This window comes from Rhea americana, unplaced genomic scaffold (genome assembly GCF_003343005.1).
Source record: "Rhea americana isolate MKP2758 unplaced genomic scaffold, rheAme1 scaffold_21, whole genome shotgun sequence".
In the NCBI taxonomy this organism is placed as follows: Eukaryota; Metazoa; Chordata; class Aves; order Rheiformes; family Rheidae; genus Rhea; species Rhea americana.
The window spans coordinates 1,309,706-1,326,451 of NW_028186258.1; the positions used below are offsets into that span (position 1 = coordinate 1,309,706).

Below are 16,746 nucleotides of genomic sequence, written 5' to 3' on the forward strand. Positions count from 1 at the left end.
CGGCCCCGCGAGGCGGGGCGGCGGTGGCGGCGGGAGCGCGGCCGGGGCCGGGGCCGGGGTGCCCTGCCCGGCGCGCAGGCCCCAGTCACCCGCCTGGGCTTCGTTCCGGCGCGGCGAGCGGGGCCGGTGCGGTCACGGTGCGGCTGTTGGGGCAGCCCGGAGGCGCCCTCGCGTCCCCGGCGGTGACGGCTCGAGAGGGACGAAATAGGGCTGCAGGCTTCACATCGCTGAGCTGCGGCGTTGTTCTTTACCTTTCCAGCCCCTTCCGAGCCCGTCAGCCTCCAAAGCAGACTGCGTGCCAGGCCGCTTGCTTTAGATACAGGGTGTTGGGAGTTTTCTTCTGGTAGTATTAATGCTGGAAACAGGTGCTAGTGGATAAAGTAGATCTAATGGATATGCTGAGATAGCAGACTGACACCTCCAGATTTAGCACGTCTGAAATCTGATGTGGCATGTAAAGCTGTTGTCTTTTTGTCGTGTGAGAATTTCGTGTGAAACTAGTCCAGCTGCACAGCTGTGATAGAGCGGAGTTTCTGCTCGTGGTAAGAAGAAAACCCAAGTGAAATAAGGCTGCAGTTTTCAGTTTAGCATATGGCAGGTGAAGATAGTAACTGTAGAGTAAAAGGCAGACATGACAATTGCTCTGGTAATGTTAGGAATACCCAAGTCAGTGAAACTGTGAATAGAATAGATGGTGTGAATTTGGTGAGTAACTACACAGGCTAAAAGAGAGCTCGAAAAAAATTCCGTGTAGTTAGCGAGGGTTGCTACCCTAAGCTGTATTCACGCATTACAGTTTGACTTGTTTGTTCCACAAATGCAGATTCATTAAACGTAGTAACTATTGATGCAGGTTTTTGCAACTTTAGCAATGGAAACTTTTAGGTGTATTCCCCCTCCCCCCCCCAAAAAAGAAAAGGAAACCACCCTACACTTAGATAAAGATCTCCTATTTTAAACTTGAGAAGTCTGACAGCTTCTTTTCCTGTAGCTATAATAATAGTATTTCATGTCATAGGATTATTGTACAGTTTTTTTTAAGGTTTATTGATGTTGCTTGAAAGGGAATAAAAAGTGAATAAAATAAGCACCAGATGCACGGCAGTCATCAAATGTGCTAAAGAATGAGTAGACTTGATAGAAATCATGATATGAAAGATGATGTAGCAAATCACAGGCCAGTGCGTCCTGTTAGGGAATACTTATTACAGTAACAGACAGCAAAACTTGAACAGCGTTAAATATTTCAGTAGAAAATAAGCTCCCGTGAATACTTCAAAAGAGCTTCTCGGTGTTCAGAAAGCAGTTCTTTCGTGGAAAGCTGTATCAGGAAGACAGCGCAGGTTCTGCTCAGTTTAGTACAGCACCTGTGCCGCCCTGAGAAATGGGACATTCAGGGAAGAAAGACTTCTCTGTATAATTCAGTTTTGTCTGTGTAACTGTGTCACCAGTTGGGGGATGGCCTGTCGGGGTGAGTAATGTAGCTAGGCAGTCAGTTTTACTGGCCTAGATGCTTTTGTCAGTGTAGCTTACTTTGCTTGTTATCCAGAAATGAGCTCTAGTGACAAGACTCTTGTGGTTGTCTGTAACAGGAGATGCTTGTGACACTTTAGTCTTCGCCTTGATAATGGTCTTAAGGTTTTGTAACAGGAAGTGGAAAAAATGAGTTGTTTTAAACCCATCAGTTGTCTCAGTTCTGGGTTTTTATGAGGCTTTGGGGTGCCCTTACCAAGCTCTGTCAAAAAAGCACTTGCTTAATAAAACCCATAGAGTTCTCTTCATTATTTTGGGCTAGAATGATGAACTGAAAACAGACTGTACTGTTGATCTGCCTTAACTCAAATTGCAGTCCTTCAGATTGTGAAGGAATCTCAACAGCAGCACGGCTTACGACATGGAGATTTCCAGAGGTACAGGTTAGTAAACTGTGTGGATGTCTTGGGGTTACTGTCTATCATGCAGCTGGTGTGACTTGGCATATTGGCACAAACTCATTTAAAATACGAGCCCACTGTGGAAGTCAGCGCATATTATCTGCCAAATAAATATCCCATAACAAATTGCTTCTTATGAAGTGATGCTTTTCATCATCACTCATGGAAAAATAATAATAATAATAATAATAATAATAATAATAAAAAAAAAAAAAAAAGCTTTTCTCTGTCCTGTAAGAACTTGTTTGTTAACACCTTACTGGTAATCACTATTACAGAATTACTTTTTCAGTAAATATACATAAAGCAGTTAGGCAATAAGGAGAACATCATTCTATATATATATTTTTTTCAAAATTAATAGTTATTACCTGTTTTCTTATTTTTCTTTTATTCCATTTGGTAACCACTGTTTTACAAGTTGTTCCTCATCTCTCGTGTATGGAGTTCTTAGTTGTTAAATATTGTGTGTCGCAGCCTCTAGTGCTTCTCTTTCTCTGGTTGCAGAGAGCAGTAAACAGAAATAAAATTGTTCTTTGGCCAAACTGACTTTTTTATTTTTCTTAGGGGTTATTGCTCCCGTAGGCTAAGGCGGCTCCGAAAAACTCTCAACTTCAAGATGGGAAACAGGCACAAGTTCACTGGAAAGAAAGTAACAGAAGAGATTCTTTCAGACAACAGGTACTGTCACTAAATAGAATCAAGCATCTAGTAGATTCATGAATCATTTCTTTAATTTCTGTAATTTATTTTCATGTGGGAATCAGGGGAATACGGTTGTGTACAGTATACTCATAAATGTGTCTCTCCAGAGAAGTGTGTTGTTGGTATTAATAAAAGATCAAAGTTCAGGCTGCAGCGCTAGGAAGAGAGAGACTGCTCAGGTCCTGCTTCATCTTGTGAATGAGTGGGAGAAGAGGGAGCACCAGCCAGTTCCTTCCTTCACTTATCATAGCTATTAAAATGGTTCTTCTCATAATCAGCAAAAATTAATTAGATATTAGAAAGGAAATGCTTAGTCAGACCTGCTGCAAGGCAGCTATCTGAAATGCTGATAGCTGAGGTGCTGTAGCCAGTAAGAATATGATTGGAGACATAATCTATCTGTTGAACAAAAATACTGGGTTGCGAGTTTTTCTTGGTTCTTCAACATTTGGCAGAATGATCGATAGAATACATGGAGAGTAACCAGGGTCTCAGGCTTATTTCCCAAATTCTAGAAGTACTTGATGTGTCTGCTGTTTTATCATCTTTCCTTGTGGGGGAAGAAAAACGTGATGTTGTCTTCACCTGTATTGTTAAGAAGCTAGATTAATTATAGCATTAACTATGGGGGAAAAGAGGTTTGTTTACCCATACTAACTGGTTTGGAAGCCAGCCTAGAACCATAAATACGTGTCTTCAAAAGGTTTGTTGTCACTCGTCAAATGTCAAAGAGAATTCTATATCATTCTGTAATTATACTTCTGTGATGTGAAACACAGTAGAAAAGAGTTAGCGGTAGTACAGCTCTATATGCTTGTTCGCATTGAGAAATAAAAGCAACTACCTCTTATTAACCAAGCCAAAGTTTTGCTGTCAGACTTTTCAGATCACATGGTAAGGAACTAAATGTGACATGGGAGTAGTTTTTTGAACCTCATCATATTATCAGTAATCTTCTGCTGTCCTGTAGGTATTTGCTGTTGATCCTGATGGATGCAGAGAGAGCCTGGAGTTATGCCATGCAGCTTAAACAGGAAGCAAACACAGAACCTCGCAAACGATTTCATTTGCTGTCTCGCCTGCGCAAAGCTGTGAAACATGCTGAGGAGCTGGAGCGACTGTGTGAAAGTAATCGAGTGGATGCCAAAACAAAGCTGGAAGCTCAGGTAATCTCTGATACGTTGATTTTGTTTTACAGTAAAAACTGAATGAGAAACCTGGATTTTAGGTGAACAGATTATTCCTATCTGGCAATAGGTAATTAAATGGGCTGATTCATGAATTGGGTAATGTCTTTTTTTAAATAGACTGGGCTCATTGTTGGCGCTGCTGGAATTGCAGAAATAACCAGTGGCTCCAGCCAAGATTAAGACCTGGCACCTAGAATTTGTTTAAGCCTATCAGGGGATCATCCTTGCTTTAAAAAGCAATTGGTTTTGTAAAAGTGAAAATAATTGGAAGAGAGTAAGATAAGGCAGCATGGCTAAGAAACTATGCTTATCTATTAAGAACAGTTGTTTAAATCTGTTTGTTTAATGTTTAAAGTAGCCACCTAGAACACAAGCCTTGTGACGGAAAGCAGCTATATTGTGACACCAGCCTCTATGTACAGGGACTACAGTGTTAATGGAACATTAAAACTTTCATTTCGTAACTTCTTTCTTGTGGGGAAAAAAAAGCTTTTTTTCCTATCAGTGGGCTGTACTGAGGATTCCCTCTCCTTGGAGGTGTAGAAATGTCACTTAAAATAGTCGGCTAATAACTTATAAGCCAAATAATTGTTTTTAATGAGCAGTCCAAACAGAAAGATTGAGTTAAATCACATATCCTAGATGTCACAGCAGTTTTCATGCTAAAGGCTGTACAAACTAGGCAGTCAGTCTTGCAGAGATTAACTTGCTTGCCCTTGCGCTGTCTGCAGGCTTACATGGCTTACCTCACAGGAATGCTTCGTTTTGAACACCAAGAGTGGAAGGCAGCAATGGAAGCTTTCAACAAGTGCAAGTGAGTACCTTCACTTCACCAACTTCATTTAGTAAACAGTGTTAGATCAGTCTAGTGAGTTTTATGTACTGTACGTATAATAACTCTGAAAGTTGTTCAGTTAATTGTGCCGAATGGGCAGTATTACTGAAGAAATAGCATCCTCCAAAGTACAGACACAGCCTCTTCCTTTAAGTTGGCATCTTACAAAATCACACATACTGCAGTTTTAATCTGTATTCTTTGCTGTAGGACTATATATGAAAAACTGGCCAATGCTTTCACAGAAGAACAAGCTGTGCTGTATAACCAGCGTGTGGAAGAGATCTCTCCCAACATTCGCTACTGTGCCTACAACATTGGTAAGGAAAGCAGGGTACCTGATCTCCAACAAAAAGTAAAGTTTGTTCATAGGCAAAGAATACCAACTTGATGGTTAAATACTGGTCTGAAGTGATGCTGGAGTGAGTCCTTAGTGATACTTTGGGCAAATATGACATGTTCTGTGTCAGTTAAGCAGTGGAGGAAATTATGCTAATTGTGCATGTGGTTTTGTGTAAAATGACAAAATGTCTGTTTGTGGTTACTTTGCTTATAAAGTCAGAATGGAATTGCAGTTTGATCCCACTTGCCCCTAGATCTCCAGTATAAAATCTATTGATTAGTCTTTATGTATCATAGTGATTTTTGAACTTGGGTGGAAATGGCATTTCGATTTGTTAATTTTTTCAGGTGACCAGTCTGCTATCAATGAGTTAATGCAGATGAGACTGAGATCTGGTGGCACTGAAGGTCTTCTTGCAGAAAAACTGGAGGTAACTTACTGAATATTTCAGCAGGCAAATATTATTTTGTTGAACATAAATACTGCTGCAACATGCCATTCGGGAGACTGATACCTATGAGGAAAGAGCAAGTAAGTCCCAGCTCTATGGAAGACCACACTTCTGTTAAAAAAAAAAACAAAACAAAACAAAACAAACAAAAAAACCCAACAAACGTTTGATTAAAAAAAATCAAATCTAGTGAGTTTAAAAGGTCCAATTTTGGAACGTCTAATTTCAGGCTCATAATTTCAGTCCATTGTCTGCAGGCTCTGATTACCCAAACTCGAGCAAAGCAGGCAGCTACCATGAGTGAGGTGGAATGGAGAGGAAGAACAGTGCCTGTGAAGATAGACAAAGTGAGGATCTTCTTACTGGGGCTGGCCGACAACGAAGCAGCCATTGTTCAGGTAACCTGGAAGCCGTTTCCAGTGCCAATGTTCTAATAGTCCTGTTTCCTTCAGTGTGTAAGAAAATGCATGATACGTGGACCAAATGGTTTTAAATAATCTTTTCTCAAACTTGGGGTCAGAAGGCTAGAAGGAGAAATGGGAAGGTTGGCTGTAACCCAAAGCTTAAATGGCAGTTGAGGAAAGCTCTCTCAATTTACCAAGTGTTATTTTGGGAGACCTGTTCTTCTAAACCACTGGATATTGCTTTTCTTTTGAACACCCCATTCTACCCAAAAGTGCTGTGTTTCAGTGGCAGGGTGATGGTTGTTACTGTTCGTAATGTTCACTTAACAATTTTAAATGCCTTTGAATTACTGCTTTTGTTTCCTTAAGTATCTCACCCAAATGCTCGAACTTCAGAGCAACCAAAAAAAAAAAAAAGATCTATATTGCTCACATTTTATCAGCAGTGCAAAGCAATTTTGCCAGATGAAGCAGCTGCTGTGAGCTTTGTAGCATTTTCTTGTTGACTTATGCAAATCTTCAAAAGCAGGAAGAGAATTGCTAAATGTCAGGAGCTAAATTCATCTCAAATGTAACGGATGGTTTTGAAACACTTGCAATAGGCACACCCTATACGTGTCATGGTATTGCATTGCAGCAGGATTTTCATATGGCGCTTTTCCCTTGGAAATGGTGTCCAGATAGTGTCTTCTCCTTCCCACTGGCTGCATACAGAGCCTTTGCCGTTTAAAAAGGCAGTTAAAGGATCTTTGGTAACAATTGCTGCCACTGAAGATGGGTGATATACAGCATCAAAAACCTTTTATAACCAGGAAAAGATGAGAATAAATACCAATTTAAATGATAACATTAAAACTCTATAAAGGTATAAGGTAAGTGGGAAAGAGCAGAAGATAGTGTAAAGTAAGTTAGCATAAGTAGGTTAAACGGGATATGGCTGGATAGGAAACGTTAGTGGTACCAGTCTTATCGGAAGCATTATGTTGCTGAATTTATTTTTTTCTAATGATTTTATATATATTAAAAAAGTGATACAGGTAGTACGTTAGTACGGCCAGCAGGTGGAAGTGCAGCTTAGAGTTCAATGTTCCCCTGTTTAATCTCCTTCCTGTGAGGCTAACACTTGGGACTTTTCAGTTTAGTTACCCTCCTTGTTCCACAAGGCAGTGGCAGAACAGTGGTCTGAATTAGTTTCCCTCTTGCTTTGTGTTCTTTAGAAGCTCTCATTAAATAGAGGACTTATGTGGCACCAGATCTCAACTAGTAATGGTGAGAGCTAAGCAACACAGCAGCAGTATGCGATATGAATCCGTGCTTAAAATTACTTACGTGAACCCTCTTGAAGACTTGAATTAAAATTGTGATTTGAAGGGCCGCATTGACTTTAACCAGGTAAAAGTGAGAAGGTTAAAGGGCAGTGACAAAAGCATGCTTATATTTAATAATCCCTCAGGAATTTTGTGACCATCTGTAGCAGCTAGGACTGTACCAAAACTGAATTGTAATAACTTTCAGAGATGATATACAGTCTTTCAGAACAAAGAAAAATCTTGAAATGATCACTTCTCCAATTTCGGAAGTAGGTTTGTGAGTAAGTTCTGATTTCAGTTCCCTTGATCTCTTTAAGAGCAAACCTGAACTGTTCTGTCACCACACTTTATCACCAGCTGTAGCACTTGTATCTCAGTTTTATGATCTAGTATCGGCCAAATAAGAACACGTGTGTATTTACGCTCATAGAATCAGTTTAACCTTAGAAGTTCTTGTTTAGAAAGGAAAGTCTTAGTTTCATTGCATAACCCAGCCCTTTCTCTGTTTGTGCTTGACTGATGATCTAGCTATGTCTGTTTTCATTTTTGTTCATACAGTGAAATTGCTGTGCTCCTCTGGGTGAGGTTGAGAATGTTGCCAGACTTGTCTCTGGTTATTCTCAGTAGTTAGTCCCACCTTAAAAATACTTGCAGCAAATCTCAAAAAAAAAAAAAAAAAAAAAAAAAATTAGCATTCATATTGAGTCAAGATACCTAAGGCTTTATGAGGGAGTAAAAATAACATTCCTTAATGAAAAGGGGAGAGGCGTTGAAGGGTAATGCTCAGCAGCTTTTTACAGACATTCTAGCTCCTAGAGGAAGAGAATGGAGAGCTCTAGTTTTCTATGGATTTTCACCAGTCTGGGCAACTGCAGTTTGATTCAAATTGCAAGTTAGAACAAATGTTCATCTTATGTTGTTATATGAAGTGGAAGTCATATGACACAATGCTGACATACTTTGTTCTTTCCAGATTAATCCCTCCTTCAATTGGTAAGGTTGAGATTTGTTTCTGGGTGGTTTTCGCTTGCAGAATCAGTAAGAGTATTATGATCCCTGTCTGGTTATCTTCTCAGTCAGATGAATGAAAGTGGAGTTTGGTTTTGGGTGCATTGTTTAATTGGGTACATGACATGAACTGGCATGTCTTAGGCAAAGAGCAGGCTTCAACTTGTTTTTAAAAGGTGTTTTCAAATTTTGCTGTGGCGGCAGAAGGCCCAAAACTGCTTTGTTTTTTGACAAACCTTGTGGTGACAGCAGATAAACTACTCAACCCCTGCTGCTGAAATACAGATTTACTTTAAAATAAAAAGTGGCTACAACAAGCAAATCATTACCACTGTAAGCGTTACTAGAGTGAGAGTGTAGAATAGATAATCATCTAGATGTTCTTACCACACTCAAAATGTTAAATCAGTATAACAGGAGCAGTCTGCATTGGTAGTTTGCCAGCTCAGTAATGCTCAGCTCTTCTTCTGTTGCTGTGGCCTTCCCACAGTGCGGGACAACCTCAGCTGTTCTCTGAGCAATGTGGGTGCCATCCTGGAAGGGGAAGGAGTTGCTAGGAAAGCAGCGGAGGCATGGATGTGCTAGGCCTTCAGTGCTGCTATATTTCTGGTGCTCACCAGGTTCCCTGCAATTTCTGGCCATTTGCCCCCTAGGATACGTTGCAAAAGGGTACAGATTGGCGCTCTAGTTATCCATGGACCTTAAGGCAATAATTTGAGAGAGATTTGGTTTATTTTCCTGTATTAACTCTTGCATCGTGGGACGCAAAATGCAAAAATGTCTAATAAGTGTGTTTTTGACTTTCCTTTGCTCTTAGGCAGAAAATGAGGAAACAAAGGAGCGTTTGTTTGAATCTTTACTCAGTGAGTGTAGAGATGCCATTCAAGCTGTTCGGGAAGATCTGAAACCGGACCAGGTAAGTATCAGACATCAATATTTCTACTTTCAACAGCACAGTGTCTCTTTGGGACTGCTCTGTTGCTGTTAAACTTGGTTAACAGCAGAGGTGGCTTTGGGGTTTTCTTTAATAAAAAGCCACAAAGAGTTGATCTTTTGATTTGATTTTTTTTTTCAGAATTGGAAAGGGTAAATAACTATGTAGAGGCCCTCGCTCTTTTACCCAGAAGTGTGACATAATTTCCTTGGTTTTATCCCAACTTTGCATTATTTCTGATGTTTTCTTCCCCCAGCTGCCAGTCTTAAGTAAATTGTGCAATGTTTTGTCCAATTTTTGCAGAAACAGCGGGAGCACTCTCTGGAAATGGATTCTGGGAAGGTGTCCAACATCCAGTACTTACACAGGTATTAAACAGACACAGCTGCCTCTACTGGTGTGAGGAGATCATGCTCTTCCATCAGGTTCAGTCACCTGATAAGTGTGTGGGATTTTTTGTTTGTTTGTTTTGTGTTGTTTGTTTGTCTGGTTTTGTCCTGGGTGCCTCTCAGATCTCAAAGAATGACTACACAGATAAGGATTTGATTCATGCAGCTTCAAAAACATTTTCCTTAGACTATTATGTTGACCTTTTAGAGGTTTTTTTCTTGTAGTAATATCAGCTTGCCCAGGAAGTAATATCTGAGTAGTTCTGATAGTCTGTCAATGGTATCTTTTTAGTTATTTGACTTACATCAAGTTGTCGACAGCCATCAAGCGCAATGAGAGCATGGCAAAGTCTCTGCAGAAGGCACTGCTGCAGCAGCAGCGGTCAGAAGAGGATGGCAAGCGTACACCGCGGCCTCAGGACCTGATTCGTCTTTATGATATCATCTTACAGGTAATACTAGGGAAAACAAATCTAATTCTTTTTACTGACTGGGAAACTTTGTTGTGAAAAGATATTGTATAAAATATGGCAACTGAAGCTGAACAGACCATGAATTTTGAAGAGTAACTTGGTACTTAGAGAAACCTTGTTGAAGGTGTTGGACAGCTATGTAGAACATGAGAGAATGCTTTTAGTTGTGAGCAGAAAATGCTGCTAGGACGGATAACCTTGGTTTTATGCCATGCAGTGTTTTTTCTAGCATTTGTATGCAGCATCCTGATAGCTGCCAGTGCAAATGGCAGCTAAAAATACTTAAAATGTACTCATTCTTTATAAGCAGTTTCTCAATTTCTCACGTAAATGTTAATTTAACTGTGAGAGTCTGTCACTGGAGTAATTGTGAATGGGAAAGGAAAAGTCTTATGAAAGAATTACTTCATGTGAAATCTGAGGAGCCTTTGTCCTAATGCCTGTTTGTGTCAGGAAATCTAGCCTGGGATCAAACTTGCACAAGTTTCCATGAGCGTCCTTCACAAGGTTTGCGTACTGACAATTGGAAAACTGGAAACTGCTTCCGTGGGAGTCTGCTATTGACTGTTAAAAGAGGCAGCTCTCTCTTACTTCATCAGATTCCAGAGGAAAACAAAGCTTGCCTGAATTCATCGCTCTAACTCTGTTTTGCACAGAACCTTGTGGAACTGACACAGCTTCCTGGCCTAGAAGAGGACAAGAACTTCCAAAAAGAGATTGGACTGAAGACACTAGTATACAAAGCTTACAGGTGACTGAGAACAGCCAGGTTGTGTTTAGCAGGCATTAAGTCTTCAAAGGTTATTAGCCCTCACCTGTAGGTGCTGTGCAGGGCTTAAATGCAATTTCCTCTGGTCTTTTGTGAGATGAAAGGGACTGCTAAGGGGAGACTGGCCAGTGCTATCTAATATCTCCTATTATCAGTGGTTTGAATTGGCAAAGGTGTGGGCGAAGAACATGGATGCATCAAGGATCAACTGTTTGCTGTTGCAGGTGTTTCTTCATTGCGCAGTCCTATGTCCTGGTAAAGAAGTGGAGTGAAGCTCTTGTTTTATATGAGAGAGTGCTGAAATATGCCAGTGAAGTTCAATCAGAAGCTGGAGCTTTTAAGAACAGCTTGAAGGTAGGAACAGAGGGGAGCTGAACTTAATGAAAAATCTCTTGAGGCAGTATTTATTGACAGTTAGATACTAGGCCATTACAATTCAAGTCTGATATTTAAGTAGCAAGAAGAGTAATATAATATATCAAGAAGTCACACTTGTACTATATAGGCTTTTCTAATGATATGTAAATGCTTCAACTGGCCACTTGCTTTGGAGGAGAGGCAGACTTGCTATGCTAGAATACTTTTCCATGTTTCTCCTGTATCTGCACTTTCTGTCATACTACTTCTGTAGTGCCTGAAGGACTGTAATGTAGGTTTTCTTTTTCCAGGAAGGCTTATTGGCCCTTAGTCCTTACTGTGACAGATTTTTACTTTGCCCTAACTCTTAAAATTCTGGCACCTTTCAGGCTCTCAAATAATTGTTTTTAATGCTCTAGGAGCTGCCTGATGTTCAGGATTTGATCACTCAAGTCAATGCAGAGAAATATTCCTTGCAAGCAGCAGCTATATTAGGTGAGTTGCACAATTGTACAAGAGTTCTAGCTTCACTTGCATAACCTGGCTCTAGCTATTTCATTTCCTTTATTTCGTTTCTGAAATGCCAAATGTTTTTCCATGTTACTTTGATCTAGACTCTGGAAAACTGTTTCTTCACAGTCCTAGCCTTTTCTAGCTGTGCGTAGTGCAGATAGGCAACCATTCACTAGACACTTGGCATCTTGTTCTCTGACCAGAGATGCAAAAGCTCTTCATGAGGACTTGCACCTATTTTGGTAACCTGCATGGAACATCTTGATCAGAGCTTAATTTTTTTCCAGCAGACAAGTTGGAGTCAGTTGATACCAGCTTTTCAGTAATAGTACTTGCTCCCAGTGCTTTTACTTATCTCGTTTTTTCCCTTACCGGGGAAATAATGAAAAGGTGGGAAAGCAATAGTATTCTGCTCTTTGTCCATGTGAACCAGATTAGGAGAATTTCAAGGGAATGGACAACCCTGATGGTGTCTTAAGCTGCTGGCTTTGTGCTGCCTACTGCTGGAAAGCCAAGAAAAATAATGGACAGTCTCAAGAAAAATAATGGACAGTCTTGTCTTTTATTGCTTTAACATATCTCGCTTGTGTCTTTTTGTCATCTATTGCTTAACTCAAAATCTGTGCTCTCTCAGGAGCTTCTCACAGCCATGCTAGACTAGAGAGCCATGATGGTTGTAAACCAAAGTCTGTGACCCTCTTAGTCTAGAAAGTGAATAGCTTCTGCTGAAAATGCCGTGTATGTCCCTGAAAGCAACAGGGACATACATGCAGCTTAGCTTAGAGGGCAGCTGACATCTGAGACACTCTTAGTTTGCACAGAGATCTATTCTGTTGTTTTTACTACCTTTTCCTGATTTTTGCAGATGCAAATGATACTCATGAGACAGAGTCTCCATCTCAGGTCAAGGATGGCAAGGTAAGAGCTGAGAACTCAAACACTGCTCAAATCTCAGTAGTGTCCTTAGTACCAGCTTAAAAACAGTAGTGAGTGTTTCTTTCAGCCCAGGCTAGTTGGAGTTTTGTTATGACTAGCATATTTAAGAGGTTTTAATAGGCTACTTTTCCCTTTCCACAAGTCCTGAAAGTGAGTGAGAGGGTGGAGTCGCTTAGGTAGGAGTTGGGCTGCCTCTTGCGGCTTCTGGTGTGGCATCTTCATTTTTTAGCTTTCTCCCTGCACTTGGGAGGACTTTCCAGAGAACCTGCAGTGAGCTTTGACAAGTAGAGGACTGTTTTCAAGAGCCCAAGACATCACACATAAGAACATCAGCTTCTGCTGGCTCAGTGCCGCTTACTCCTCTTCACTTTTTTGGCCCCTGTCAGATGTGATGTGACACATGTTTAATTTACGTTTCTGCGTTCCTCTCTTTCAGCCACTCTCGGAACGGTTTGAGACTTTTTGTCTGGATCCTTCTCTTGTCAGCAAGCAAGTCAGCCTGGTGCACTTTCCTCCGGGGTTCCAGCCCATTCCATGCAAACCCTTGTTCTTTGACCTGGCCCTTAACCATGTTGCTTTCCCACCTCTGGAGGACAAGGTGGAGCAGAAGGCCAAGAGTGGCCTTACAGGATATATCAAGGGCATCTTTGGATTCAAAAGTTAACCAGGACCCCTCTGAGGAACGGAGGTTTTATTCTGTATTAAAGGAAAAGCTCCAAAAGGTTCTAGGACGTAAATATCTGCATCTGAAACTGGCAGAGGGAGGTTTTATCTTCTTCCCTATGTTCTGTGTATGTGTCTGTGCAGTTACATTCTCTCCCAGTGTATTGAAGGCAAACAGTCTATTCAGATACATCAGTACACTATAAACATCTGGAGCACAGAGAAATTCCATTCTGCTTGGCGAAGTTGGAGCTCACTTTGTGACCAGTGGCTCATTCAGGGCCAGTACACATATACTTACCATGGACCAGGGCATAGGCATATCCTGATGATTTTTTTCCCCCACTGTTATTTGACATTATGTTTTGGTAATTTGATCCAGAAACCTTCTGGGTGTGGTAGGGAAGCAGAGGAAACGGTAGATGCAGAACTAAAACAGCAAGATGAGACTGCCTACACAATGGGCATGAAACAATAGCCAAGGGGGCTAATTTTTCCTTCACTTTGGATTCCCACTGTCCACTGAAGTATATATAGTTGTGTAAAGAGAAGTCTGTTTATTTTTTAAAAACGTAACATTCAGAAATGACAAAGCAGAACCTCTTTCCTTATTGATAAGGGTGAAAAGTACCTTATCAGATGTCAATGATTATCCCAACTGTGGTGGAATATTGCCTGAATTTGTACTCTGGGTCAGTAGAATCCATCTTCATTGATAATTTTTTGTTAAATGCCTAAATACAGTATAGAACCCATTCCTACAAGGCTTTTCCTGGGAAACTTAACTATTCATGGGTGGCATTAGGAATAGCTACTTGCTCTTCATGGGAAGCTGGGTCTCTCAATGTTTATTTTGTCTCTGATCTAAGCCTTGCCTGAAAGCAAGATGATCTTTTTCTAGAGTTCATCTGCTGCTTTTTCCTCATTGTCAGTCAGTAGATATACCTGAAATGAGAAATGAGCAGCAGAAGATCAGTAGGTTGTTGAGTGATAGATCTTTTCTGTCACCCGAGCCAGCATTTTTATAAAGAGCCCAGGTGCTATGGTGATAGGCACTTTCAAAATACAGGTAATTCTGTAATTGTGTTCATTAACGAGGAAAAACAACAGCACATGGGCAGAACTGTTCCTAAATAAAGTATTTGGAAGTTTCCACAAGCCATGTTTGAGTTTTTACTCAGTCTGTTGCCACTGGAAGCTGAGATAGCAGTTATTTCTAGCTGCTTTTTAACTACTCTTCACTGGTTGTCTTGACTTTGCATTGTTTCTCCATTTTTAGGCATTGGAGTTAATGGGGGTGAATGACTGGACTGGTGTTGTCGTGGGAATTTTCCATGGGAGGTGCATGTGTCAGATGAATGGGGGGAATTAGCAATTCCCATGACTTTAAGATGAATGTTTGCTTTTTTTTTTTCCAAGCTAGTCTGATTTGTGAGTTCTCAAAGTACAAAGCAGCTCTAAGGAGGACTCTAGGCTCAGCAAGAGGTAAGAGAGTCAGGAAGAACTTCTTGATTGTGTTTAGCATTTGCCTCTGGATGCCAAGTGGCTTTGCAAGAAAAATGGCAAGTATAACCTGAAAGAAATATTGAAGAGTATTTTTACATCTGGTGCTAATTTCTAGCAAATATGGTTGTGGATTACAGATTTATCTGTTCACTTTAAAGCCTGTTTCTTTTTAGACATAATGAAAGGTCATGCTATTTACTATCCCAAGCATCAGCTGGTTGATCAGCTTCATGGTATCTCTTTCTTCATGCTTTGAACTTCTCTATCATTTTCTTTTATATCAAATAATTTTGAGTACTGTTCTTCTGTTAAGTTTGTAAACCAAACCTCTTTCTGCTCTCCTACCAGAAATCTGTGTGGTGCCTAGATTCATTCCAGTGAAACTTGTACTGCAGCCACTTTCTAATTGGTTACTGTTACAAAAAGTTATGAGCAATTGGCCTCTTTATGTTAAACATCTCTTGACAGATAACTGATTAGTTAGACACAGATAAGAAGTCTGAAAACAATAAAGTCTTATTCCTGACCTCTGAGGCGTGTAGTTTATGTTAAGCATGGAGAATGCCAGGCACTCTCTGCCTCCCAGGTGTTCAGATGATTAATGCCATGCCATGCCATCATTGGGACAGCTTAGCGCCTGGAGAATGATCACTTTGATTTGGAGAAGGATCTTTCTGAAGGCTCAGATACATGCGTTGGTAACTTACTTCCCTGTAACGTTAACAGAAAGTGAACAGAATAGGATTTGTGAGCAGTATTGTAATGTGGAAGGCACTGATAAGGCACAAGGAAAGAATCTAAAGTGAGAAAAATACATACTGTTGTTCATATAACCTGTATGAAGAAAAGTAGACTTGTAAAGTTTATTGAGGACCATAGCCCTGCAGTGGAGCTTGGAGTTGCAAAGGTAAGGCCTGGAAAACAGTTAAAGGGGAATAGCATTGGCAAGTCTGATAGTCTGAAGTGTCTGATGTAGCGTGCAGAACAAACTGATTCCCCTGGCACTAGCAAGCATTTAGTTGTGCCACTAGCTGCCAGACCACTAAACTGCTAAAAGAGCCACAGCGAGTTGCAGAACACTAGCTTGTAATGCATAGAAACCTTCTTATTGCTATTCTTTGAGACTGCAGTGTTTGCTCTGAAGTATTTAATGAATTGGCATGTAGTCCACGTGATTGAAGGTATAAACCTTGACCATTCTGCTAGTTTCCTGATTGAGAGCAATCAACTCTGCCAGTGAAGTGCAATATCTTTTGACTTAGCACTGGAATTTTAATTACAGGCTGAACTATCCATGTGTGGTCCCACTGCACCAATCAAAGCATCAGTAGGTTGAACGTAATGGCCTTTGGCCCACTGTCAGTGATACGCCTGCATCTCAGACTGTTCACTTCTGGTCATCTGCTCCTAAGGGGCTTGTGAGAATGGATTGACAGTGTGAGAGAACGTGTGGTTATAGGGGGTGATTAGCGTGACACAGACCAGCCAGTCTCAAGAGCTGAATGGGAGGTGATACCACAGAATCACTGTGCTGCATAGTAATCTGATCTGGGAGCTTCTGAGTAGCACTTTACCTCCTTAAAAAAAGGAATTGGTATTTTAAATGGAAGGTATTGGATTACTGGAGGAAATCTCGGATGCTGTACAATGGTTCAGATGAGAAGATCACTAGATGAGCGCTGATGGTAAGTTCTCTGGGGCCTTTGTGGCCAAGTTATCCTGATGGGCTTGTTGCAAGTTTGGCTGGCAGCTTGCATCAGGCATATGTGATAGTGAAGGGCTATAGTCCCTTGAATTAATGCCCAACTACAGGAGGAACAAGTAGAACTGTTTCTTGAGAAAAGATATCTGCTGAGATGCCAGTGCTCCCATGTTTCTCTTGCCAATACCCTGTTACTCCTGCAAGCACGAACGCCCTGTGGTGTTCAGCTCAGAGGATGTAGCTTGGGGCTTGCTTGCTTAAAGTGGTGCCTTGGTGTGATCTTGATTCTGTACAGCCATTCCTGTTTTTATTCAGGCCTAGATT

At 40.8% G+C, this 16,746-nt stretch overlaps 1 protein-coding gene across 1 annotated transcript; it reads left to right on the forward strand.

Annotated features, from left to right (window-relative positions):
• Positions 1–225: 225 nt before the first annotated feature.
• On the forward strand, positions 226–14,372 carry SRP68 (signal recognition particle 68). Its single transcript, XM_085304467.1, has 15 exons — positions 226–1,916; positions 2,502–2,615; positions 3,610–3,805; positions 4,561–4,643; positions 4,875–4,984; positions 5,355–5,437; positions 5,716–5,856; positions 8,998–9,096; positions 9,418–9,482; positions 9,796–9,955; positions 10,633–10,727; positions 10,970–11,099; positions 11,522–11,597; positions 12,481–12,533; positions 12,988–14,372. Exons 2-15 carry the CDS (start codon positions 2,554–2,556, stop codon positions 13,213–13,215), a joined length of 1,581 nt encoding a protein of 526 aa, XP_085160593.1. The 5' UTR covers positions 226–1,916; positions 2,502–2,553; the 3' UTR covers positions 13,216–14,372.
• The last annotated feature ends 2,374 nt before the right edge of the window (positions 14,373–16,746 follow it).

What these genes read in the sequence shown, in the direction of transcription:
- SRP68 (XM_085304467.1), top strand. Translation starts at nt 2,554, where the DNA reads ATGGGAAACAGGCACAAGTTCACTGGAAAGAAAGTAACAGAAGAGATT. An exon ending in TTTATGATATCATCTTACAG is followed by an intron (nt 9,956 to 10,632) that starts GTAATACTAGGG and finishes TGTTTTGCACAG; the next exon opens with AACCTTGTGGAACTGACACA. An exon ending in GCAAGCAGCAGCTATATTAG is followed by an intron (nt 11,598 to 12,480) that starts GTGAGTTGCACA and finishes TGATTTTTGCAG; the next exon opens with ATGCAAATGATACTCATGAG.